The sequence below is a fragment of the Camelus bactrianus genome, chromosome 15 (assembly GCF_048773025.1).
Source record: "Camelus bactrianus isolate YW-2024 breed Bactrian camel chromosome 15, ASM4877302v1, whole genome shotgun sequence".
Classification (NCBI taxonomy): Eukaryota; Metazoa; Chordata; class Mammalia; order Artiodactyla; family Camelidae; genus Camelus; species Camelus bactrianus.
The window spans coordinates 31332677-31360032 of NC_133553.1; the positions used below are offsets into that span (position 1 = coordinate 31332677).

The 27356-nt window shown below is 48.4% G+C and overlaps 1 protein-coding gene across 4 annotated transcripts in view; it reads right to left on the reverse strand.

Moving 5' to 3' along the window:
- Positions 1–27108, reverse strand: part of OTOF (otoferlin) — an 83553-nt gene extending 56445 nt beyond the window's left edge. For all 4 annotated transcript variants that reach the window (XM_074341499.1, XM_074341501.1, XM_074341502.1 and 1 more), the window contains exons 1-3: positions 27030–27108; positions 16636–16694; positions 2525–2613 (exon numbers count right to left, since the gene is read on the reverse strand). In XM_074341499.1, the coding sequence (XP_074197600.1) occupies positions 2525–2613; positions 16636–16694; positions 27030–27108 (227 nt within the window). The remainder of the gene's footprint in view (positions 1–2524; positions 2614–16635; positions 16695–27029) is intronic.
- Between the last annotated feature and the right edge of the window lie 248 nt (positions 27109–27356).

Below are 27356 nucleotides of genomic sequence, written 5' to 3' on the forward strand. Positions count from 1 at the left end.
GACCCTGGTTACCCTTTGTCTAGCCTGGCGGAAACTCAGCGGGGTCTGCCTATTACCTCTGTTTCTCTGGGTGGGTCAGCCAGGAGGAGCTGCCTGAGAGGTGGGCTCCCATGCCCAGGGTGGGCTGCCATGCCCCTGGACAGCTGGGTCCTTTCCCTGGAAAGTGGAGGTGTGAGGCTGTTCATTCTTCGGGAGGGAATGCTGGCACAGGGTTCAGGGGGTCTGGGTTGAAGACCAAGTTCTGCTTTGACCCTGCTGCATGACCCTAGGCAAAGGCCCTCTCTGGGCCTGTTTCCCCAAGGCTGTTGGTGAAAGGGCTGGAATCTAATCTTCTGTCCTTTGACAACCTCCCTTATGCAGCCAATCCAGGTTACCCATTGCACAGGGGGCGCCCCCCACAGAGTCCACATTCAGCTCAGAAGGGCGGACTGGCCCCCATGGAGGCTCCAGAGTAGCCAGAGTAGCCGGAGAGGGAGCAGGATTCCTAGGTAATTAGCCAGCAGGGAGGGGGCCTCAGACACAGACAGGCCCACAGACTGACTACAATAGAGCTGCAACCAGGCACCAGGACCTGTCAATAATTCATTGCTTTCCCCTGGGAGGTGGTGTCGGGTGCCTGAGGCCTGTGTTCTCCTGGCCCCTGAATTATTCAGGAGCCCCAGGAGACCAGTGTCTGGGTCAAGCAATCACCCTTCAAGGGTCCTGGACAGGCAGAGGGTGTCACACAAGATCCTCTGGACCCAACACCACATCATCACAGGACAGCCCAAGGCTCTTGAAAAAGGACCTCTTTCAGTGTGGGCCAAGCAGACCCCATGGGGTCTCCTGGCCTCTGACTAGGACACTTTCTTCCTTCCCACCATCCTTCTCCTCCTCCCAGCAGCCTCTACAACTGCTGAGTGAGGAGCCAGTTTCCAAGCTGCCCCCCACTTTGAAAACAAGTTTCTTTCTCCAAAGGAGGGGTGGGATCAGGCCCATAGGTAGGTTCTGTTTCTCACACCAGCCTCGGTTTCCCCAAACGCACCCAGAACTCTTCAGAGAAGAAGGACCACTTAGATTCCTGCTCCCAGACTCTCCCGCCCTGTACACTTTCTCCTCCTGACCCAAGAGGGCATTTATTCAGTCACTCATTCCACAAAGGGATTGGGGGCCTGCTGGGTGCCAGCCACTGTCTCAAGCAGTGGGTATGGCTTTGCTGGTTGCTGAGCCCAGTGTGACCCCTAGAGCTCCCCAGCTGCCCCATAAGAAGGAGCCTGGTGACTGAGCCAAGCCCTGGTGGGGACAGAGGGCGAATACCAGGTGGGCTTTTTCTTTGGCTCCGGGAAATGGAGCCTAGATGCCAGAGTGGGAGACCCGAGCCCCACCTGACTCCAAACACCGCATCCTCCCTCTCCGACCACTGAACTGGCCTGTGGCAGGGTGGGCCCTCCTTCTCACCCTAGCTCTGCAGTCAGCAGTGCCCTGGACATCCTTCAGGTTTCCATGGAAACTGCAGGATCCTCTCCCACCAGGCCCAGGCCTCCCCTTGTGGGCTTTCCTGCCTCTTCTTGGGTGGGGGCAGGGAGGGTGGGGAGAGAGGAGAAGGAGAATCAGAATAGAAACTCCTCCCTTCTGTCTCCCTCTTGCTGGCATTTTAGAACAATTCATCGAAGCCTTATATTCCAGCATATTGACTGTCATGGTAGTCAGTTTCCTAAACAATTTACTGAATACTTCTGATTTGTGTATAGCAGGAGTTTTGATGTTTTCAAGGGTTTCCAGCACTTCAGGGATCGGTCTAGCAGCTTTTACTTAAACGATTTAGCAGTCTCTTCCACGTCCTTGGTTTCCACCATCACTGCTCACATACCGCGGTTTCCGGGAGTTTGAGGACAAGGAAGGGAAGGAAGAAGGCATGTATCCTAGCCCCACTCCACTGCTGTCTACCCACGTGGCCTCAGTATCCTCTCTGAGACTCAATTTCCCCATCTGTATGGCAAGGGTGGCACTGACTGAGCTCTGAGGCTCCCAGACGCTCTGTCATCTACTGTCGGTCCCTACTGGGCTGCTTGGATGACCCTCCCCACCCTTGGCTTCTGATTTTGCTTCTTCCTCCACATCCACCTTGTTGTGCATGTTCTCCTGTCCTTACAGGTCTTTCATCTCAGGGAAGAAGGTCATGCTTCATCTTGGGGGACCCTGATGGGGTATCTAAACAGCCTTTCTTGTGGATGCTGGAGACAGCTGCCTGAATGATGGGATGCCCTGAGAGGCTGAAGGGAGGCGTCCTTGCCAGCAGGCCTGGAATGCCCACACCTCGTACTCAGCTGAGATCTTGCAGACTCCTCATAAAAACCGCAGAATCCTTGGAGCCCACATGTTTCGGCCTTTCCTGATTCCTAATCCCAAACTGAGGTTAATCCAGGGCAGGCAGTGGGTGTGGGTCCCCCTTTTAAACTCAAAGGAGAGGGCATCCCAAGGAACAAGGCAGGATCCCCACCCCTCTGGGCCCCGCGTCTCCTGCCCCGCCCTACCCCACACTTACTTGTTGCTGAAGACTTTGCTGTAGTTGAAGATCTGAATCTCAAGCATCTCATTGCTGTTGATGCTGCTGGCCACTGGCCACCGGAAGGTCTGGGGAGAGACAGACAGCTGTAGCCTTGGGTAGAAATGACAGGGAGGGGTATGGGGAACGGGAAAGGGGATCCCTGGTAAGATGGCCCCTTACATCAGCCCATGCTCCACAGGGACAAAACTCACAGCTGGAATTTCATTTAATTCCAACACCACCTTGTAGCGTGGGTCTTGTAGATGGTGCTTGTAGAGGCTGGGTGACCTGCCCAAGGTCATATAGTCAGTGTGAGAACCTAGAGCCAACCAGGGCTTCTGATTCTCAGTCCAGAGCTTTTTCCATTGATTCCTAGTGGTCTCCTAGTTCTTGGGGTCACTTGTGAGTGTGTGGTGCAACCAGAGTGGGGTGGGCTCCAGGGTTGTGGCTGGTGAGCTTGGGTTTTGCTGTGTGTGGAGTGGAGTTGTTAGCTTCCAGCTCTCCTGTCAGGCTCACTCTGACCAGTCCAAGCTCTGCCTTCCCCATTCAGGTCAAACCACCACTTACACTGGCAATGTTAACTTTGGGGACAGATTTTAGCAGTCTAGTGTTATTAGGGTCAGACCCACAGAGGAGGGATAGCCTGTCTCCACTCACTATTTCTAGATTTACCCTTCCATCTTGGTCTCATTATTGAGTCAATAATAATGATGAATGGGAAGTTCAAGGCAATTTTTCCAGATGTCCGAGAAATGGCAACAAGGTCTGAAAACAGGCCAAAACGTACAAAGTTCTCCATCCTCTAAAGAGAGCTGCCAACAGGCAGGGCCAGGCATTTTCCTCAGGGATGCTTTAAAGGTTTGCTACCCCAACCATCACCCCCTGGTTCTTCCTCCTTTTGTGATGTAAAAGAAGATGGGGGAAAGGGAGAGCTGGAAAGAGTCACATCCTAGGCACAGTGTTTTTGAGGTCCTTTCCTGGCAGAATAGCTCAGAGAGGTTGAGGCCCTGCAGGAAGGGGAGGCTGTCATGCAAGTTCCCAGTGACATCTGCCCGGGCGGTGGACTGACTAGTCTGCCCCTGAGCCTCTCGAGAGAACCGTGGAGCACCTTTGGGCAAGGACAGCTGCCAGGAAGGAGCCTGCTGTGGCACCTTTATGCTCTGTGGGTTCAGTGGGTGCTGTGAAAGTTAGTCGGGCTCGAGCCAGCCTGCTGACTCTCCACCCATGGCTGCCTGCCTGGGGAGGGGTCCCCAGCTCAGATGAGGCAGGGGTAGGAGCTGGAGTGGGTGGAGCCAGGGGTCCAAGGTTGGAAATCCACATCCAGAACACATCCCCATGGTGTCCTGTGAGATTTTCAGAGGCTTCAAGAGCTGGTTGGAGCTCACCTGCAAGCTGCCACATCATAAGGAGGGCCACGTCCATGGCAGAGACCAAGTATCAGACCATGTCCCCTGGCCCCTGCTGGAGGGGAAGGAGGAGGTGGAGGGCCTGAGCAGGTCCCTGTCTCACTCTGAGTCTTGAGCCACAAGCCTGAGAGAAGGGGTGCCAGGGTGGAGCAGTAGAACCTTCTGAACTGGACTTTGAGTAACTGAAAACGACCAGAAATCTCTGAGGTCTGCTCAACCTGCTGCTGAGAGTTGGTATCTGGTATTGGGGGGATTTGACAGAGCAGATGGAAGGCAGTGACTTTTTAAAAATTAAAAAAAAATTTTTTATTGAGGGGAAGTAATTAGGCTTTATTTAATTTATTTGATTAATTAATTTTTTAATGGAGATACTGGGGGTTGAGCCCAGGACCTCACGCATGCTAAGCACGCACCCTACCTCTGAGCTATGCCCTCCCCCATTAGGCAACGACTTGTTAAGTTTTATTTTTATACCCTACCAAATTCGGAATGCACAATAGGCTAGGAATAAATAAAAATAGGAAAATTAATAATGGCTGTCATTGGTAGAGAACTTTTCACTATGAAGGTCTGAATGCTTTAGATGCATTAATTTATTTAGTCTTTACAACAACCCGAGAGGCTGGTAATGAGTTCTCCATCCCACAGACAGAGAAACTAGGGCTCAGGGAAGTGACAGGACTCTGTTGTTAGTGGCCCAGCAGGTGCTGGGAAGGCTTCTGACAGCCCACCCTGCAAGTCTGCCATTTCAAAGCTGTGTTGCCTTCTCCCATTGGGGGACCCGGGAGCTGGGGGACGTGGCAGGTCACAGCCCAGTGTGGACAGAGCCTGTCTCAGGAAGATGGCCTTCATGTCCTCTCTCTCCGGCACTGGCCGAGGCCCAGGGAAGCCCCTGACGTCTCCGTGGTCAGCTGGAGCCGGCAGGTGAAGGAGGAAGAAGCAGAGGATGGACAGGGGACCTGAGGAGGAAGAGGGCTGTGAGAGGGGCGTGGGGGGACTTGGGAGGTCGTGGACACAGAAGGAAGAAGGGCAGGGAAGGGAGCGTGGGAGGCAGCCTGGCCGCAGGCCTCAGTGAGCTGCTCCTGCTCCTGCTGTCTGGAGGCTTCCAGCTCAGCTGGGAGCACGGCTTTCTTAATGAAGTTGCTGTTATTAGGCTGCAGGGAAATAAACCAGCGCGGGAAGGCCTAACTCATAAGCCGCAGTGCAGAGGGGAGGAGGGACACCGAGATTTTTGTTTTCTTAGAATCAAGGGTGAAAGCATGTTTGATCCACCTGATGCACGTGGGATTTTAGCCTGGGAAAGAGGGAGGGGTTAGGAGGAAAAGGAGCTGTGGAAATGGCACCAGCTGCGGAAGGGGGTGTTGAAGCATGACATTAATTAGGTGAACACAGAGGAACCAGGAAACTGGAAGTGTGTCTGTCTCTCTGCCTCTGTCTCTGTCCCTGTCTCTCGCTCAGTGGTTCTCAACGCTGCCAACCTCCACTCAGCCGATGCAGCCGCAGCCGACATCCACTGCGCCCCGTGGGCAGCAGTGAGTTCCACTGAGTAACGAAGGACCTGCCCGCTGGTCACTTCTCTTAGTTCTTCTGCCAACTCTAAGAGTTGTAGTCCTGGCTCTGCCACTAGGTAGCTTCATGCCTCGAGGCCATGCCTGTCCCTCTCCCTTGCGCTCAGCTGCCTCATCTGCAAAGTGGGGGTGGGGAGGAGAGGGAGGCAGAATCTCCCTTACAGAGCTGTGCAGAGAACCAAATGGGATCACACAGAAACAGGATTTTGTCAGTGACTCAGCACTGCAGAAATCAGAGGTGTGACTTAATTTGGTTTTATTCAATTGTTTCTTTTTTCCTGTGGGAGCTTGAGTACCTGGGTGGGGCTGACCCTCACACCTCCCTGACCTCTCCCTCCATCACTTTCTGATGATATCTTTCTGACTTGGCCTGTCAACTTCTCTGAGCTTTGGAATGGTTTGTTACACAGCACTAGGTGACTGTGACAGTCACCCATGCTACCTGTGCCTCTCTCTAAGAGTCAGACTCCTGTCAGGGAGGACTAACAAAAGTGGCAGAACTGGCTCCAAGCCTAGGCCTTGTCTCTCTACACAACAGCTCCCTCCCTTCCTGCTGCCTCCAAAATTCCTGGGATAGCTTGACTGTCTCGCTTAGCAGTCCAGAGCCTGAGCAGAGCCGGTGGCCCATTCTTGTCTCATTCACTGGGGTCTCCCTGCACCCAGCACGGGGCCTGGCACATGGTAGGCACTCAACAAATAGGCTTCCAATGTCTGCCTTGACTGCAGTGCTGCTCACGGTTAGCCTGTGGGTGAGGGCGGGTGAGTTCCCCTCTCCATCCCTCCCCCTCCTTCCCTGTAACATGATTGTGAAGCCACAGTACTGCTTCTCTGGGTTACTGTGAGGCTGATGAAGCACTTAGCATAGAACCCAGCTCAGGGTAAGAGCTAATCAACATGGTGGTTTGGTACAGTGATTCTCACTGTGTTGCTGTCAGTTCCAGGAGCTGGTGCAAGGTCTGGCATCGTTGGGGAGGGACACTGCAGGGACTGCAGGGGGCTACTGGGGACAGAGAGCCTCTCTCCAGCCTGAGGCCGCACTGGCATAATTCTCTTCCTACAGCCACAACAGCTGGGGGTTGTGCCTTCTACTTCTGGAGATGCCCTAAAGATCAGCAGCCCAGTGACCTAGCTGAGGGAACCCACACTTTATCTAAGATCCCGCCCACTTCAGCGTCTAAACACGCTGGGGGACTCAGGTCGTAGGAGCTAAACACTGTGACTCAAATTGTCATAGCCAGCAAGCCCCATGCAGGTACAAACATTTTCTGAGCATCTTGTATGTCTACTGAGCACCTTGTATGTTTACTGAGCATCTTATACGTTTGCTGAGCACCTTCTGTGTGCCAGGCTCTGTGTGGAGATGCAGGGATGTCTCTCAAGAGCTCCTGGGTAGTTCTGGAGACAGACATAGACCTGAAATTGCAGCCTGTGACAGGAATGTTGACGGAAGTAAGGCAGCAAGCATTAGGGGCAGGAGGATGGAAGAGGACCTCTGTCTGAAGGGGTTCTCAAGGAGCCCTGGGAGTGTGGAGCTGTGACCCAGTTCACCAGCTCTAGACTTGGATGTGACCTGGCAGGTGCTGGCCAAGGTAGCAGAGTTCTGCATCCTATCAGCCCCAGCAATCTAGGACTCCATGGAAAGGTTTCCCTGATGCAAGATGGAGAATGACCTGGATTACCCTGAGCTGCATCAGCGAGGTTTGAAACCAACCAAAATCCGCAACGCAATGTCCTTAAAGGGACAGTCCTCTAGATTTTGGGAGGGAAAAATCTTAGGATGTGTTGCAAAGCTTTAGAGTGAAATGAAAAGAGACTGTCTGCGGAAGTTAAAGACCCAGGACTCCAGCTGGGTTTATCCTTTTGTTCATTCTTTCACGCAGCAATATTCCCCAGTGCTGAGTGCCAGGCCAATGATGAAGCAGAAAGTATGTTCCTGGTCCCATGGAGCTCATAGCCTTGACTTCCAGGTACAAGCAAAAGGGGCAGATGAGATCAGGTCCCTCTGACCCTCCACTTTCCCTGCTGATGCCCTCCCCTTGGGCTCAGAAAGCCTATAGTCCGTATTTGTCTGTACTGGGTCCATCTCCCTACTGGACTGAGCCCCTTGTGGGCGGGACTGAGCCTTGTCCACTTTGCAAGTGACCATAGGCTCTGGAATTAGACTTGGGTTCAAATCCTGATTGCTACTTATCGCCTGGGCTGACGCCAGCCCAGTGCGCTGCAGTGAGTTATAACGCTTGTGGACACTCTCAGCCCGTCCTGCCCTCTACCAAGTGCTCAGCACGCAGCAGCTGCTCTTCTTCCTACAAATACTATTGTTATTCTGGCCTCTCTTGGGGGATCTGGTCCACAGAGAGCCTGGTTAAGGCCAAACCAAACTGGCTTGAGCTGGACTGGGCGTGGCCATTCCTACCCCTTGCCCCCACCCCTTCAGGGGCCTCTGCTGGCTGCTGGCCCAGCACAAAGGCTGTCTGTCTGCCTCTCTCTCTCTCTGTCTAGCTTCTCCATATTGCAGGTTAAATGCAGGATCTCAGATTCCAGCCTCCGGGAAAGGAGACACCAGGTCCAGGCTCTGTTTCCACCTTTGTTGTACAGAGCATTGTCTGTCTTCCATGTTCCCGTCCCTCAACCTCCTCCCCATTCAGGTTCCTCTGCCCCGCCTGCAGCAGCCCCTCTCATCCTTGTCTGAGCAGAGGAGGGAGAAATAATTTGTTTTCATGTCTTTTATTTCATTTTCAGCCACACACTATTTCTGTAAAGTGGCAGAGCAAGGAGGTTATCCCCATTTTACAAAAGGAGAATCCAAAGCCCAGAGAGGTTCAGTGGCCAGCCCAAAGAAACAGGGTTTGTTAACACCTCAGTGAGGACTGCAGCCCAGGTCTCATGACTCCAAGACTAATGGGTTTATACCTCACTGAGCTGGTTCCCAAAGGTCCCAGACACAGTAATGGTGAGAAAAGAGACTTTCTCAGAAGTCCAGAGGCCTTCAGCGGGACAGTTGAGTTTCCTTTTCCAAGCTTATTCTGGAATCACTGACAGGCTGGTTCTTTCAGGGACTAGCCAGGGAGTTTAGGACATGTCCACCCAGGCTGGGGAAACAGGGGTAAGTATGGGTGCAGCTTCAGGCTCTCTTTGGCGAGACCCCTGGGCCCTCCCCAAGCAGGAGGTGGGAGCTGGTGCTTTGTGGGGTGTGCCCTGCAGACCAGTGGCAGCCAGGCTGCAAGCTGCTTCTTAGAAGGAGAAATGGAGGCAGGGGTGTGGAGATACCCCAGTAAGGCCTTGTAGGGGCGGTGGGGGTCAGGCCAAGGAGTTTTTACTGCTGCATTCAGAGGGGGCTTAGAATCTCATCTAAGTGTAGACCTAGAATCCTGGCTTTGCCGCTTACAGCTGTCACCGTGGGAAGGTGAGTTTCATCAACTCTGAGCCGGAGTTTCATCACCTGTAGGTTCCTGTGGAGACTGGATGGAAACAGCTTGCTCAGGAAGCAGCATGCTGCCACTGTGGGAAACTGCTGCTGTGATCTTCCCATGGGACTGCCCAGCGGGGAAGTGAGGGGCAAGTTCCTGTCACTTAGCATCTTTGCTCCCATTCCACCAAGTGCTGGTAGGTTCTCCATTGTGACAACCAGCAACTTCCCTGTCTGCCCGCGGGTATGCAGAACTTTCCCCAGGTGAGAGCAACTTCTCCCCACCTCGCACCTCCTCTCTGATCTTAGCACGTGCTTTTGCTCATAACTCCCTGGTCTCTCCGCGCTGACCCAGAGGCTCCCCTGTGCCCAAGTGCCTGCGGGGATGTGTGTGTGCTGTTTGCCTGCCTCTCCCTCTGGGATATCTCTACCTGGGCCGGGCACACGTTAGGTACTCAGAATGTGGTCCCGTGCTGGTGCGTGGCTGGACTGACTCTCCTGCTGCCCTGTGCATTGGGAAGAGGAAGGATGCGGTGATTAACTTGGAATGTCATGTATACCCATGGCTCAGGTGTTCCAGGGTGCACTTAATGGAAAAGAGTGACAGTGCCCTTGGAAGGGGAATCAGGTTGCTTGCCGGCTGGAGGCCTGGGTGGACATGTCCCCTAGGAGACTTGGTGAGGAAGAGGGAGTCAGATGCTCTGCCTGGCCGACTGGGGGCAGAGGCCCAGAGAGGCAGGACTGAGAGACTGGGCCAGGCTGCCTGCATCTACACCCAACCAGGCCCTCCCTCTCAGGGCCTGACTGAGGAAGTGGACTGGGTAGGTGGTGCAGTGGGCTGAGGCTGAGGCTGAGACATCAGGCTGAATACACAGGACTGGCTCCCTGAATCCCTCGCTGTGTTCATAGTTTTACTTCATGAACCATGAAGAGACTTCAGACGGATTATCAGCCACATTTGACAAATGTGGTAACTGAGGCTTAGAAACTGAGGCCGAAAGTCACACGGCCAGGAGGTGGAAAAGGCAAGAACAGAACTCTCTCTGGGGACGGTGCTCTTTGGGGGCTGTGATGGTCAGTGGTGGCTCCTGAGCCTGGCGAGAAGGTTCAGATCTTGCTCCCCTGTGTCTACAGCTCTGGGACTATGGACACAGCAGCACTGTGTTGGATGGGCCCTGGGTGAGGAGGAGACAGCAGTTGTGGGTGGCCCCTCAGCCTGGAGGCTGCTCAGCTAAATGCCAACCTCAAAGGGAACAGGGGCCATGAGGCCATTCCCAGCCCAAACAGAGCCAGATGTGAGAGGCAAAGCCCAGGAAAGTTGGGGTAAGCTCTTCTGGGGTCACAGCAGAGCTGCTGTTTTGTGTCACCCCAAAGTCAACCCTGGAGAAACAACAGAAGCAAGAGAGAAATATGGATTCTGGGAAGTAACAAACAAGCAGACAAAGGAATGTGAGAAGCGCAGGGAGACCGCAGGCCCTGCGAGCTGGCGCCTGGGCTGGGGAAGCTGCAGCCATTCAGGTTCGGGGGAAGGGGAGGGTGGACTCAGCAGTGGGAGAATAGGTTGGAGGAAGTCTTTGTTCGTTCTGCTCGCTCTCTCCCTGGCAGTACCTTGGGGCAATCATTGCCTGCTCCTTTACTGATAACATTGTGACAAAAGCCCGACTGGAATGAAGATTAATAAATAGATGTTGATAGACCAGCTGCCTCATACTTTCTCTCACTGAATCCCCAGAGCTAGTTTGTTAAAAGTCAGGACTTCCTTCTGTCAACCATGTCTCTCCTTAAAGGCTTAGAGATGAGACCCGGACTCTATTTCCGTGGTGACTGGGGCTCCCCTGGTGCTCGTGCCCGCCCTTAACCCCAAGGGACTGACACAGCAGCTTTGATGATGCGTCTTCATTACTCATCACCAGACAGACTAGCTGATACCAGGGGGGCGTAAACAGAGCGAAGTAAAGAGATTGAGAGAGAATCTCTCCTATGAAAGAAAGACAACATACTAAACAGTACACGCCAACTGGAGCATCCTTAGAACAAATGGACTGTGAAAATATGTATCAGCAATATGAAACAAGGGCTGGGCATCGTAAGAAAAAAGGCCAAATTAGTAAATTCGAAGATCACTTCAAAGAACTCCCACACAGTAGGAAAGGATTCATAGACAAACAAACAAACAAACAAAAAACGAAACCAGAAAAGCTAAGAAGTGGCAGCTAGAAGAAGAAATACTGACATCTGATCACACGAATTGCAGAGGCGAGAACAATATAAAAACTGAATGTTTGGAAAAAATAACCAAGATGGAATTTTCCACAGTAAACGAAAGACAAAACGCCTTAGATGTGAAAGCGCTCACAAAGTAGTGCAGAACAAGAAAGATAAGGAAATCCACAATAGACACATTGTAATAAAAACTAATAATATCAAAGTTTTCCAGAGAGAAAGAAATGATCACCCACAAAGAGACAAAATCAGATGATCATTGGACTTCTCAACAGCCATAGGGAATGACATTTCTGAAGTTGTGACAGAAAGAGCTTTGAGCTTAGACTCATGTCTAGTGAAACTCTCATTCAAATTTGAAGAAATAAGAAATATATTCTAGGATTTACAAAGCTTTCAAAGATTTGCTACATAAAGATTTAAATTAAAATTGCTTCTGGAGAAGGTACTCAAATAAGAAGGAAAACAATTCTAAGAGGTTCTTTAGAGATACGAGAAGTAAAAGTGATCAAGTATCCTGGTAAAGACAATTGTCTTAAAAAACAACAAAGATGGCTAAGACAAGTGATGGAAAAAGAGAACACACATGCATAAGAACACAGAATTAAAATTCGAATCTAGAAAATGTCAGCATGAGGATGTGGACTGAGGTGGGGAAATCAAAGAGGCAGGAGAATATTAAGGTACTTGTCATGTTAGGAGAAATTATAATTACTTATTTGTATAAGCTCTCAATAGGGACACACACACATGAGTACAGTGTTTTTAACTACTTTGAAAACAAAAATAGAATGTATAGCTTTTCAACTAACAGAAGAATCTATCCAGTTGAAAGTTGGAAAGTAGGGAAAAAAAGAAACAGAAAGTACAGTAAATGGAAAATAGAAAAGAAGATGGCAGTAGAAATAAGTCTTGTATCAATAGCAATTTTATTTGAGATAAATAGATAAAACTAGAGACTCTAATATTGGGTAAGAAAATAAGATCTAATAATATATGCCCTAAGAAGACACATTTGAATTTAAAGACCAGCATTATTGAAAATAAGAGCATGACAAAAGATTAAAAGGATTGAATTAATTGGATTGAAGGATTTAATCCAAGAAATTAAAAGGATTGAAATAGATATACCAGGAAAATGAACCAAAGTTGGCTGAGATAGCAATCTTAATAACTGACAAAATGGAAATTAATGCAAAAAGATCACAAGAGACAAAGAAGGATATTAAGTCCTGGTAGAAGGAAAAATAAAATGATATAGCCATAATGAACACATAGACAACGAGTAACACAGTTTCAAAACACATCAAGCAACAACTTGACAGAACTGTAGGAAAAAATACATAAATCACAACTGTAGCAGCAGATTTTTTTAAATCGTGATTGAAACTGATAGATCAACCAGAGAAAAAAAGCAGAACATTTGAAGAACTGAATAACTAATAATCTTGAGCTTATACTGAGCTACAGATACAGCCTTACACTGAACACATTCCTTTTAAGCAGAGGGAGTATTTATGACCATGAATTAGGCCGTAAGAGAAGTCTCAGTAAATTCTAAATGATCGGTATCGTTCACACTATGATTTGTGATAACACAATAAAATTAGAAATGAATAAAATAAGGAGCTATAATGTCATATATATTTGGAAACTAAATAAAGTATTACTGTATAACTTTTGAGTTTACAAGAAAACCATAAAGGAATGTAGGAAATATTTAAAACTGAATAATAATGAAAACGTTATACATAAATTTTTATAGGATACAGTTAAAACCATATATAGAGCAAAATTTATAGCTTCAAATACATTTATTAAGAAACAAAAAAGTTAACAATAATGAGTTCAGTGCTCAACACAAGAAGTTAGAAAAAGAGTCACAGAGCAGAATAAAATAGACGGAAGGAAAATAATTAAGAAAAGGATAGAAATCAATGAAATGGAGAACAAAAGTAGGGGAGATTAATGAAGCCAAAAGCTGTTTCTTAACAAAGATTAACAAGATTAAAAAAAAAATCTTTAGCAAGACTGACCTAGAAATATAGAGAGAAAACACAAATAAATGATATATGGAATAAACAGGGGGAAATAGTTATAGACACAAAAAATATTTTAAAACATTATGATCAAATATGTGCTAATGAATTTGAAAACCTAGATAAAATGTGAGAATGCCTAGAAAAATATAAAAATCCAAAATTGATGCAAGAAGACATAAAGAAAGTGAAAAGGGAGTCAAAGAGCTCCTCTCCCCGAACTGTCTAGACTTTAATGTTTTTACATTTGATTCTTCCAAAATGTCAGGGAAAAAAGTAAATTTCTATCTTATCTGTGTTGTTCCAGAAATTTTTATGTATTATTGAATTACGAAAATTGTATTAACATAGCTGTGGAAATCCTAAATAAAAATATTTGCTAATTGAATCTACCCATGTACTAAAAATAATACATTATGAAATATTCTAAAGGAGTAAATCATGATTGTCTCAATCGGTGCAAAAATATTTTTGATGAAGTTCAACATTTTATAATAAAAACCCTTAGTAAACTAGTAAACAAGATTATATAATAATATCCTATTTCAACAATTATATTTGATGACAAAACTTTAGATGCGTTTATTTTCTTTAACGTGGAGAACACGGAAAGGATGCCCACCATCAACATTACTGTTTAACATAGAACAAGAGATCACAGCCATTGCTCTGTGGAAAGATATTGAAGTGAGGAGGTGAGATTGGAAAGGAAGAGATAAAACACTTCTTTTTGTAGATAATATTATCATATACATAAAAACATAGAATCAATAGACAATTAAAATGAATGAGAGTTCAGCAAGTTCGCCAGATAGAAGAGGGACTTAAAAAGGAAAGGAAAGCATTTCTCTATGCCAGCAACAGTCAACTGAAAAATGTAATAAGATACCATTCATGATAACAAAGCCCTAAAGCATCTAGGAAAGAATCAAGAATACATAAGACTTCTTTGTAGAGAACTTAAAAATCCTAGTAAAAGATGAAATGGATGATTTAATGTTATTAAAAATGATGTCTTCCTAAGTTAATTTTTAAATTCAATAAAATTTAATGAAAATTCCATTTGGTTTTTGGAAGGACTTTATAAAATTACTTTAAAATTTATCTGGAAGATAAAGATCCACAAATAGGTCAACTTTAAAAAAGAAGAGGGGGAGGGTATAGCTCAATGGTAGAGCACGTGCTTAGCATGAACAGGATCCTGGGTTCAGTCCCCAGTACCTCCATTATAAATAAATAAATAAACCTAATTACCAACCGCCCCCCCCAAAAAAAAAACAGAAAAAAAGGAGGGTAAAGATCTTGCCTCATCAGATATTAAGACATTTTTAAAAAGCCATATTTATTAACACAGTGTAGTAAAGTTCAAGGACAGACAGATGGACTAAAGGAATAGACTAGAAGGCTCAGACATAGACCTTAATATACAATAAATGTAGAGAAGATGATTGACTGCTTAGAAAGTTGATGTTAGGAAAAGTGGCTCCCTATATGGAGAAAAATAAAAAATAGACCCCTATCTAAAACCACATACAAGGTAAAAGGTACAACTATAAAACCAGAAATGCACGAAAATATATTTGTAACCTAGAAGATTGTAAAGACTTCTTCAACAAAACTTGAAAACACACCAGAATTAAGAATTTCTAGTCAATGAGGTGCATCAGGACAAAGTTAATAGACAGATGGCAGACTGGGAGAGGACATTTCAATATCTAAAAACAACAAGGAGTGGGTATCTAGAACATACAAGGGAAAAAGGGCCAAGAATATGGGCAGACAATTCACAAAAGAAGAATCTTTAAATGTATCTTTAAAACAAAAATGAGATATCACTGTTAGACTGGTGAAAAAAATCATAAAGTTGGATAACACCAGGTGTACAAGAAAATGTGGGAACAGGCACCGCTAGTGAAGTGTCAGACGTGAGCGTCCCGGTCAGATCAAGTGTATGCATGGCCTGTGAGCTAGCGATTCCTGACCCTGGTGTATATCCCAGAGAAGTGCTCATCCAGGTCCGAAGGAGATGAACATAGGAATAGCCATTGCATGTCTGGTGGTAGGGAGTTGAGGCAAGCTAGGAGTTCCTTGTGTGGGGGAAGGGGAGTGCACAGGACTGGTAGATAGAGTGACCAACTCACCCTGGCTTGACCATGACTTTTCTGCTTTTAGACCTGAAAGTTTGTGTCCCAGGAACCCCATAAGTCCCAGGCAAGTCCTAGGACGACTGGTCACCCTAATGTGTGTTGGATGTGTCCCGTCTGTACTGTACTGTAGGAGCAATAGCTTAACAGATCAAGATGGATGGAACTTGAAAATGGTGCTCATACTACTGAGCCATAAAAAATACTAAAATAATGCCATTTTCAGCAACATGGATGGACCTAGAGAATGTCATTCTAAGTGAAATAAGCCAGAAAAAGAAAAATACCATATGATATCACTTATATGTGGAATCTAAAAAAAACGGACAAACTTATTTACAAAACAGAAACAGACTCACAGGCATAGAAAACAAACTTATGGTTACCGGGGGGAAGGGGGTGGGAAAGGATAAATTTCAAGATTTGCAGATACTAACTACTATATCTAAAATAAACAAGTCTATACTGTATAGCACAGGGAACTATATTCAATATCTTGTAGTAACTTACGGTGAAAAAGAATATGAAAATGAATACATGTATGTTCCTATCTGACTGAAGCATTGTGCTGTACACCAGAAATTGACACAACATTGTAAACTGATTATACTTCAATTAAAAAAATATTTTAAAAAATGGTGCTTGGTGAAACAAAGTGAAATACATAACATGACACCATTTAAGTAAAATTTTATGCTCATGAGACACCACCACCAATGTTGTAAGAACACACAGGAAATCAAAAGATACACACACTAAATACACTTGGATGGTTGTCTTTGGAGGGAAAGAATATAGAGATGAAAGAATGCAGCCATCCATCCGTCCATCCATCCCTACTTACATGTGGAAAACCAAGAGGGGACCTTGAAGGGACCAATGAGATGATGTGCCATAAGTGGAGACAAATGATTTTCTCAACCTCTGAGCCCGAGGTTTGTTCATAAGAATAAAAAAGCTTCCTGGGGACACGCAGTGGGAGAGGTAGCCCACCAGCTGTTGGAGAGGAAAGGGTGAGGTCCATGTGAGACCATGTTTGTTGGAAGCCAGGTGGGTTAGCCTAGCCCCCAACATGCCAGGGGAGGAAGCCCCTCTAGGCCTGTTGCATGAGTCCAGCTGGCCCTTCTCAATGCCAGTCGCTCTGCATGGGGCTCTCCTGCACAGAGGTGGAGGGTGGAGGTGGGGAGGGAGCCTCCTCCCAGGAAGCGAGGAGCTCTGGGCAAGCCGCCCCTCAGGGTGTAGGCCCAGAATTGCCCCAGGAGAAAGGGAGGTGCTGGCTCCCCCCTGGGGTGGGGGCTGGTGCTGCCCCAAGAGTATCCTACCTCATCGAAGTCAGCCACATCCTCACAGTTCTCCAGCACCCGGGAGTAGAAGGATTGCCCTGGGTGGGGGAAAGAGGAAATTAGAGTCAGACACCCTGGATCACAAGCTGGGGTCAGATCTCTTGCCCTGGGAGTCATCATTATAGCATTGGGGTTCACGCAGCCCTTGTTAACAACCCTGGGACCTCCTATCTGTATGGCACCCTCCAGGATGAGGGGAGTTCCCATATTGCCTTGTCTGACCCTCTCAGCAGCCCCGTGAGGCAGGCAGGTCAAAGGCCATTAGCTCCATCTGACAAGGGGGACACTAACGTACAGGAAGGCACCAGGCTGGTCAGAGGTAGACATGGGAATGGAACCCCGGTGTCTCCTCCACTGTGCTGCATTCCCAGGGGCTCTCTTGGCCTCCGTTTGCTGCCTCTGCAGCTCTACTGGCTTTCCCTGGCCTGCAGCTCCTCTGAGCAGAAGCCTGGCCCCGAGGGCGTGGGTGCTTCCCAGCTGACAGCTCTCTTCTAGAACTATGTCTGCAGCCAGCCCTGGGACAACCAGACACATCCCAGGCCTTCTTTCCCATAAGAAGGGCCTTAACTTTCCTCTACTTTCCTTTTCCTACTGGCACGGGAAAGAGAGTGTGAGAGGGGCTGCATGTCCCCGGACCCCACCACCACCCCACACTCATACACCACCCACTGAGGCAAAGTAAGGCTGCCCACTTTTCTAGCCCATCCAGTCAGAACAGGCCCAGGTTGCTGCAAGAACCACAACCAGGAGAGAAGGAGGGCAGGGGAGGAGACATGGGTCAGTCCAGTTCACTTTGAGAAACATTCACTGGAGTCTAGACATACGGAGCCACCTTCTGGAGACTTAAGACAGAGGGATGGATAAAGTGCACAGGGCCCTGCCCTCAGGGGGCTGACGGTCTAGTAGCGGAGGGCAGGGAACCAGAATGTGTCACCAGGCCAACACCATACGATACCCCAAGACACAATTTTGCATGAGATAGAGAAGTGGTTCAGAGAAGGAAGGATAAATACTGTTTTTTGGGGGGTGGGGTGGGGGTGGGAACACATGGAAGAGGCTGTAATTTCTTTGAGGAGAAACCTAGAGATAGGGTGGACTAAAAAGAAATTATTATTTAGGAATAATAAATTAGTATCTGTCGACTGTACACCAAAAAAGTAGAATGTATAATAGAATCCTGTTTATTTAAAAAAAAAATCCAAGCCTAATTGTTTTATAGGTGAATGGATGAAAGTCTCAAACCATTGAAAGTGGTTATCACTGAGCAGGGGGAGTGAAAAGAGACTGAAAGCAGTATCCTTTGGTTTTTTACTGCATACACTTGAATTTGACATTTTTTCAATGACCGTGTTTCACTTTTGTAGTTGAAAGAAGGCTTTTAAATCCCCACCAACCTAAACTAGCAAACCATTTCACTGAAAGGCTACCTCCAGGTTGAACTCAGTCCCACTCTGAGGGTTAGTTTGGGTTGTCGCTGGTGGGCAGGCTGGGGACCCAGGAGAGACTTGGCAGTGGGGGAGCACGCTGTCTTTTCTCCCCATGGTAATGCTGGAGACCCAGCAGACCAGCGCCAGACCAGGGAGGAGTTGGACTGAGCCCTCTGTGACCCTTGGCGGTGACAGAGCTCCATCCCACTCCCCTTTCTCTCCTGGCGTTGGTTGCCTCACCTGGATAATAAGAGAGTTGGTACAGAAATCTCTGAGGCCTGCCTGGTTTTTAGAATTCAGGAGCAAGTCCTAGTTCAGTACAAAGCTGACAAGGAAGAGGTCAGGGGTTTGATGCCAGACTCAGGTGCATGGTCTGAGGAAGTGTGTGTGTGTGGGGTGTGTGTGTGGTGTGTGTGTGTGTGTGTGTGTGTGTGTGTGTGTGTGTGTGTTGGAGGATGGAGGCACATAAGGAGGGACTGCACCCAAGATAATGAGGAAGAAGCTATAAGGCAAAAGCTATAGACACAGAAAATAGAGGTGAAGTAGACAGATGGGAAAGAAAGACTCTTTAGCACTAGCTGGGGATAAAACACAACGAAACAAAAAACTGAAAAGAAAAATCTCAACCACAAACCGCAAGGCAGGCTGGGGAGGGGAGGGAAGCATGAGGGGTGGTGCCTGAGCTTTTAATTTTTCCCACAGGCAACATGCAATGCTAATTGAGAATCAGGTGAGCATAGCTGTGCACTGGGGGCTTCCCCCAAGGACCTGCTACTCTGAATAATCAAAGGCCTTTTCATCCTGGAAGATGGTAATGAGCCTGGATGAGTCTGTGTTCAAGGGTTTCCCCAGAGTGAAACTGAGCAACCCAGCCAAAAAGGAGGTGGGGAGGGAGCGGCCCAGTTGATATCAGGGTTTGAATGTAGGACTCAAACCGGCCCCGGCTGCATATTTCCTACAGCTTCATTAGAGAGGACGTAAAAGACCCTGAAATCAGCCATTGCAGAATGTACACAGAAGGGCTGTGTAAAAGCCTCATTGTCTCAGGCTCTGGGGATTTAAATGTGGTGAACATTGTCAAACAGTATGAGCTAAATTTTACCTCTAGATATTAAAAAAAAAAAGTTTTGCTGAAAAAAAAATCAAATCAATGGTAAAGAAACAGTGGGAAGGACAACTTATTAAGAAAACAGAATGTCCTTAAGCATGTTGGGAAAGCCACTTTTCAGGAGGGTTTGTACCGGGGAAGAGATCATTCCAGTGGTCTTTTTCTATTCATTAGGGCAGACCCCGGGGACCCCTGTCACCCCTTCCAAGTTATCAATGGGGATTACTAATCCATCTCTCATTTCAAGTTCATTTCCACTTAACATCTATTCCACTCAATACCTGTCTTGACATTTCAGCTTCTTTTTAAATGATTTTCAGACAAAACCATTTAAAATCCCAATATCCAATCACCCTTGTCGCCACAGAGATTGAGAATAAGGCTTGAGAGAAAGAAAATAGCCTTGTTCCCTGCAGTGGAGAGGCTTTTGTGAATAGAGTGAGCGGATTAGGTGGGGAAAATTGAACAGCATCCTTCTTCCTTTGGAGGCTCGTGGGATAGCTGAGCTGTTTGGTTTGAAATAAAGTCCTCCTTGAGTCAATAAATGAAGTTTGGATTGCAGACTCTGTGCGCACAACTGTAATAGGTGCCACGACATCAGATATACCCAAATGGAGGGCCACAGGAGTCCAAAGCTTACTAGAAGTAAGTCATATGTCCTTTGCTGTTTTTAACTATTCATACTCCTAATTGAAGTTCTTGTCTCGTGTGCAGAATGGAGTGCTAGCTTTCATGTGATGTGACTTAAGGGTACAAAACATCCCATCTGCACCGATCAGTTCTCTCTTCCAGACAGTCTACCTTGCTAGAGCCAGACCTCGAGAAAAGGCAAGCATGTAGGGACTGGGCTGTGAGCCGATGTGCCTTCATTCATCCCACACGTAAGAGGGTCTTCTGTTCCCATGGCATCAGCACAGCCATTCAGCTGTGGAGGAGGGTGGGCCAGGGGTTGTACAAAGATAATTTGCATTGGGATGCTCCCTGAACAATCTTGTTACAATCCAGAAGAGGGATAGGTCAGGAATGTAAAAGGCTACTACATAAGGCAAAATTTGGTTGTTGGCATGCAAAAAAGTGTAAGTAAAATGAGAACACGGGAAAAGGAGAAATGATCTCAACTTAGCAGCTCAAGGAAGGCATTTACACTGGAAGATCGGATAGAATCTAGAAATGCAGAGAAACTTGGGGAAAGGGAGAGAGAAGGGACGTCAGGCAGAGAACGGTGATGTAAGCAAAGGTTTGAATGTGTAGAGCAGAGAATGGAGCCCGGAAGGAGACACAGGACAGGTGAGTTCTGATGGTGAAGGTGAAAGGGAAAAGGGTCTCCCCTCAGGGAGCAGCCCATCCATCCAAGGAAGACCTGGAGTTGGGGACGTTCTGGGGTCCTGGGCGGGCACACGGTGGGGGAGGAGATCCTAAAGTGGAAGGGAATAAGCTTCGGGGACATGATGGTTTTGCTCAGGACCTAGCCCTCTGGGCTGTATCAGTACCGGACACTCCTCTTGCCCCTGTGTGAGCTGAGAAATAGGGAAAGCACTCTGCTTGTGACCCAGACCCGTAAGTGTTATTTCTTGGTGTTTATTTACAACCAGCCAAACCCGACTGTCTGCATTGCCTGGGAAGACACAACGGAGGGCGGCCTGGCCAGCACCCATTCCCTGCTGCAACGCTGTGACGTCCCACCCTCACCCCCCTTTCCTCCACAGCAGCTCAAGAGTGGTGGCCCCACTGTTTTCAGTCCCCCCTAGTTCAGATCAACCTGTTCCTTCTGAATGCCAGCTACTCCCATGAGTGCGGGGAAGCAGGGCCCAGGCATCCCTGTGTGTAGAAAAAAGAGCCAGGCTGAGTCAGGTTTGGGGCCTGGGATTGTGGCTCAGGGCTGGGAGGCCCAGAGGGGCTAGTCAACCCCTCAGGGTCTCAGAGTCATTGTAATTACCCTGAGGGGCAATTACCCTGGACGAACCTTCATCCTGGAACCACTCTGAAAGTCAGCAAAAGACTGTTTCTGTGAACGTCTGAGTAAAGCATCAAGTCTCTTACAAGCACAAGGGGCCACTGGACAGGGGTTGAGACTCGTGAGCCAGACTCTGAGTTCAAAGCCCCGCTCTACTGCTTGCTGGCCGTGTGCCCTCGAAGAAGTTCACCTGTCTTTGTCTTAGTTTCCTCATCTATAAAATGGAGAAAATGAAGTGCTTACACCTGGTACACAGCTCATTACCCAATTAAAAAATGGCTATTATTCTACTAAAGTGTTTTCTTTCTCCTTTTGACATGTAAGTTATGTCTTAAGTATAAAAATGGTTTCCTCCAACATTAACCACATTTTATAGCTTATTTTAGTAGTATATAATCAGGAACCATTTTCTACCTCATCTTATATAATATTTTTCAAGATTTAGGTATTTTAAGGATGATTACCTCTTTTTTTTTAAATGGGTAAATTTTACATTCACAGATCTTAAGCACACAACTCAATGAGTTTTGATAAATGCGTATACTTGTGTCATCACCATACAATCAAGATCCATCAATCAAGAACATTCCTAAGCCTTGAGATGTCCCCTCGTCCCCCACTTTCCAGTCAATCTCTACCCTCCCTAGGTAAACCACTGCTCCGATTTCTAACTTTTGATTTTAAACTTTGTATAAATGGTTTTGTACAGAATGTACTTTCTTGTGTCTAGCTTCTTGCAGTTAAGGTAATGCTTTTGAGATCCACCCGTGTTGTTGCACGTATCAGTAATGCGTGCTTATTGTCGAGCAATTTCTGTCGTATGAATATTCCGCAACTTGCTGATCCATTTTCTACATGATACTTTTGGGGTTGCTTTCAATGTTGGGCTCTTGTGAGTAAAACATACGCTTTGGGAACATTCTTGCAAAAGTATTTTTGTGGACCTACCATTTCATTTCTCCTGGGGAAGTATCCCAGAGCAGAATCACTGGGTCAGGTGTATGTTTAACTTTATAAGAAACTGCCAAACAGTTTTCCAAAGTGATTATACCATTTTACAATCCCATCCACGGTGTAAAAAAAAAAAAGGTAATTGTTCCACATCCTCACCAGCTTTGGGCATTGTTAGACTTTTACATTTTAGTGCATGTGAAATCATGTCTTATTTTGGTTTTGAGTATCATTTCTCTGATGACTAATGATGTTGATCACACTTTCATGTGTTTATTGGCCATTTCTATATTTCACTTTTTGAAATATCTGTTTAAGTCTCTTGACTATTTAAAAAATGTGGTCATTTGTCATTTTCTTATGGATTTGTCAGGGTTCCTTATATATTCTGGCTACTCGTTCTTAAATGTGTTGTGAATATTTTCATCTGATTCTTTCTCATTACATTTTAAAATGTGTTTTTGATGAATAGGAGTTTTTGGTATTTAAGAAATCCAATTTGTCAATTTTTGGTGAAGTTGATTTATGTTTAGTGAAACATTTAAGAGATCTTTGCCTAGCCCAAGAATATAATAAAAATATTCTATAGTTTCTTCTAGAAGCTTATAGTATTTTTTTAAATGTTCAGTTTATGATCCATATTGAATTAATTTATGTGGGTGTTTGGCTCCCTGATCCCCCTTGGATAGACAGCTGGGGGTGGGAGCAGTTCACGGTTGAGGATACTGAGCCAAAGAGTGTCAGTGCCACAGAGGAAGAAGAGTTCAAACCCACTAGGGAGTGAATACCTCAAAGACATACTGTTTCGTATTCATTGTGATGACCAGGCTCAGTGCTCAGCAGATGACTCAATTAGAAGAACTAGGAGCAGTTCCCTGTCTTGAAGGTGTTTAAAGTTAGTGCAGCATGCAAACTGGGGCAGTTTTTGAACCGCAAAGCACCCTAGGTGAGCTGAGGGAGGAGCACATACACAGTACTGCAAGGGAGGAGGAGGGCTTCGTGGAGAAGGTGATGGCTGAGCTGGGCCCTGAAGGATGCACAGAATCAATGGAAGTTCTCAAGGTGGAGGCAGCAGAAGAAATACGATGTCTCAAGGCTTGGAGACATAGAACCCTTGGCATCTTGGAGGAATGGCAGAAAGTTCAGTGTAGTGGGAACGCAGTGGGGTGGGGTGGGGAGAGGGATAAGGAGGAAAAGTCAAAAGGCTTGATAATGTATACCTCTGTGCCAGTTACCAGGTCAGGTGAATTACGTGGAGATAGGATCCTGCCTCCAGAGATTACCCATCTCACTCATCAAAATCCCCAGTCCCAGCTTTTTGAAAGCTCAGGGATGGAGAGAAAAAGAAGATCATGAGGCTGGCTCCAGGCAGTCTGTCACTTCATTCTCTGACAGCCCAGGGACCCATGCCTGAGGGTTTGAACCGGGCTGAGAACTGGGCAGATGGTTGGACTAGAGAAATTTAGAGGCCCTTCCATGGCTCTATGACTGATGCTGGGAATTACTTCGGGAGTTGAAAAAGGGCAAACCTTCAGCTAATACTGCCTCCTTTTGAGTAGTGACCTGTAGTCAAGATGGCTCCTCCCCAGGCAGCCCACCCCTGATCCTGGCTGCAGACCTCTGAGTTAGATGCGGACCATGGGCTCCATCTTGCTTCTGGGACATGGAGGCCCTGAGGCTCTGTGGTCTACATGCGTGATGAGGACTGAGGCCCAGACCTTCTAGTACCTCCTGTCTGACTCAATGGACTACAACCCAGCAGGGCAGGGCCTGTGTCTTCTTCATCCCCAGCCTGGTTCCTGGCCTGGTCACAAACATCAGCGCAGTCAGTGAGTGAAGGAATAAGGGCAGGACCAGATTAAGAGTGGTGGTTGGGGTAGTAAGAGCCACAAGCTACAGATGGAGCTGGGTGGTGCATGAGGAGTGCGCCTGAGGGTAGTAAGATGGCCAGCTGACCTGGGTGATGGGAAAAGAGGGGTGGCCAGGGACAAAGCTGGTTCATGCCTAGCCCACATGGGAACGGGGGCCTCCAGGGTGGTCTGCCCCAGGCCCGGGTTCCTGTGGAACATCTCAGCTGGGGGCCCTACAGAGCAGGGGCCAGGCCAGTTTCTTGGCACAGGTTGGGAACCCCTCAGACATGCTCTCCTCCCCTATTTATAGCTCACATGGTGCCCTCTCTAATCACTCCTGGCTGACAGAAGGAAGTTGGGCTCGAGAGAAGATGACTCAGAAGCCAGCTGCTGCCCCAAGTGGCAGTGGAACAGCCACCTCACAAACACATCGGTTGTTTCCATGCTCTTTCCTCAAACTCTCCCGTACCTATTGCTTCACTGAAGCAACCTAGTGAGGTGGGTCTTATCATCATGCCCACTTTACAGATGAGGAAACTGAGGGTCAGAGAGGTGAAGTAAGTGGCAGAACCCTGGTAGGACCCAGGATTTCTGATGCCATATCTGGAGATTTTTCCACCACAGCCCCAGAGGGCTCTTTCCTAAGTGTCCCAGGTGGCACAGCACAGAAAGGCAATCAGCTAGACTGGTCTACCTGGGCCACGCACAACTCACCTAGGAGTCCCTCACCCAACCTGGCACTGAGTTTCACTCAAGGGATCTGGGACGCTCAGGGCCAGCATCTCCCTCTGATTGTTCACCAGCTTCTCATTTCTGCCTGCAGGGTATATTTGCTTGGACACCAGTAGTTGTATGTGTCAGGAGACACTGTGGAACATTCTAGAATGAGTTAGTTCCTTCTGAATTGTAGTTAGTGTTGGTCTTTTGGGGCATCTAGAGTTGTCAACTGCTGGCTGCTGCAGGTGAATGGCCGGGGCTTCTCTGGTTCTGGAAACCTGTTTGCCATCTGCCTGTTTCTGCTACCCAACCCTCTTCCCCAGGAGCTCTGCCTGTGGCCACCTGCTGCCGCTGAGGAGCTTGGAAGTGGATTTCTCCATTCAGTCCAGAGGGCATGGGTTGCAAATAGTCTAATTCCTGTGTGGTCCACTGAAGCTGGAGGACCAGCCCCACTGCTCAGAGAAAAAGGTGGGCTTCAGGTAGATTAAGTGCTCACCCCCTTGACCAGGAAGGAATAAAGGCTTTCAGGGTGGAGGAACCAGGACTGGGGGTGAGGTCTTGTGAGCTGGGGCCATCATGCCTTGGTCCCTCCACCAATGCCATGCAGATCTCTTTAAGACCCAGCCTTGCTTTCTCTGCCTGCGAATGGGACTTGTTTGTGCAGCCTCAGATTGTCCTGCCATAGCTGCAACCACACAGCGACCTGTAGCTAGAGAGCCAAATGCTGTGCTGTCTGTCCAACACTGGGACACATGTCACTGATGAAAGGACACACTTCCTTTCTCTAAAGCCAGCGCGAGCCAGCAGGTGTCACGCTGAGATGCGGAGTCCCAGGGTGCTGCAGAGAAGGCAGTCTGGGCTGGTGTGGGAAGCAACAGGCAGCCTGGCCAGCCCTTCCTTTCCTTCCTGCCAGCAGGGACTCTGCGAACCCCCAGCCCCTGCCCTTCCCTATGTACAGCAGGCTGCAGCGTAGACAAGCCAGGGCCCCGTGCCCGGAGCTGGCCGGACTAGGGGGTGATGTGGGGGCTTGGGGGTACTGCTGGAGAATTCCTGATAAGGCTGACCCTGGGTCTCACCTCTCACTCCTGACACAGGTGAAGATGTGTGTCCAGCCTGGGCCTCGATGCTCATTTGTCTTTTCAATCTAGTGGGTTCTCTCAGCTCCTTCCTCGCTCCCTACTCTCCCACCCCACCCCAACCCTCAGACCCCTCTCTGGGGAGAAAGGGGGTCTAGTGAGGAGGACCATAGCCTTTGCTCAAAGGCTGCCAGAGATGCCCATGGCCCAGGGGGCTGAGCTGTGGCCAGGCAGAGGCAGAGGTGGGTGGGTAAAAAGCAGAAGTAATCCTGGCCTTGTCTTTCCCTGCTTAAAAACCTTCAGGGACTTCCCACGGTCCTCCGGGTGAGGGTGGCTTTGCCTCCTGGGCTCTGCCCATCTCTCCCGCCTCAATTCTTGCACCAGCCCCATGGAGCCTCTGTTTCCATGTTCCAGCTCCTCTCCTGGCCTTGAGCATCCTGTCCCCTCTGCCTGCTCTGTCCTTACCTCCTCGCCTTGCTCTCTCCTGCTGGTTCCTTGGGTTTCAGTTGAGGTGTCACCTCCTCCTGGAAGCCTTCCCTGACCACCCTTCCCCGAGCCTAGGTCAGGGTGCTGCTTCTGGAGCTCACACACTACCCTCATCCCCATCTTCACCGTATCACATACCTGTACTGTTGTCTGCCCATTGGTCCTCCTACCCCATCGGATGTGGGCTCATTGAGGGCAGGGCCTGGGTCATGCCCAGTCCCCAGCCTTGGCACATGGATCATGCTAAATGGTCACTGGCTGTGTGGGAGGACAGGAGGAAAAGAACCGGCAGAGAGGGAGGCTGGTGGGGTTCTCAGGATCCCTGCCCACAGAGAGACCTCTGAGAAGCCAATGGTATCCCCGTCATGCTGGTTTCTGGGAGCTTCCTGGGTCTTCTAGGATGTAGACCCAACCCTACTCTCTGCAGGAGGGAGAGGAAGAAGGGGAGGGAGAGACTCTGCAGCGCTGGGCCCCTCAGTGCTGAGTGCCCCTCAGCCCAGGAGTGGGGTCCTCACTTTTGCCTTCCCAGGACCTCCTGCAAGTGGAAGGCTCCACCCCCCCCCCCCCACCAAGGCATTGGCACACTGGCAAGTGCAGGGAGAGACAGACATGCAGACGTGGAAACATGGGGAACCCTGATTTTCAAGAAATCACAATGGCTAGTCAGGCCAGGGGGGCTGGCTGGCTGCTCCCGAGAAGCCTCATTGCCCTAACCCTACTAGAACTTTTCCAGTCCATCCTCCCCTCCCTGCCCTATCCCGTCAGCCCAGAGCTGGGGTCCCCATAAGTCAGGGCCTTCCCTACCTCGGAAAGTCACTTTGGCGATCCGGTCGCCTCTGCCCCGCAGCTCCAAGACCGTCTTGAGGTGGACGAGCAGGGCCATGCTGGCGTGGGGATCCTGGGCACTGCCAGGCGGGAGCAGCCGAGCTGGGGAAGGAGCGATCTCTGGGGATGGAGCGCTGCTCGGCGGCGCACACACCTCCCTCCTCTCAGCTGCCTCCTCCTCCTCCTCCTCCTCCTCCTCTCCCCTGCGTTGCTGCCCACAGAGACCAAGGCAACCAAGCTGAGCTGCTCCTTCCAGCGACTCACAGAGACTCACAGCCCTGCCACCCTCCGCCCCTCCAAGTTGTC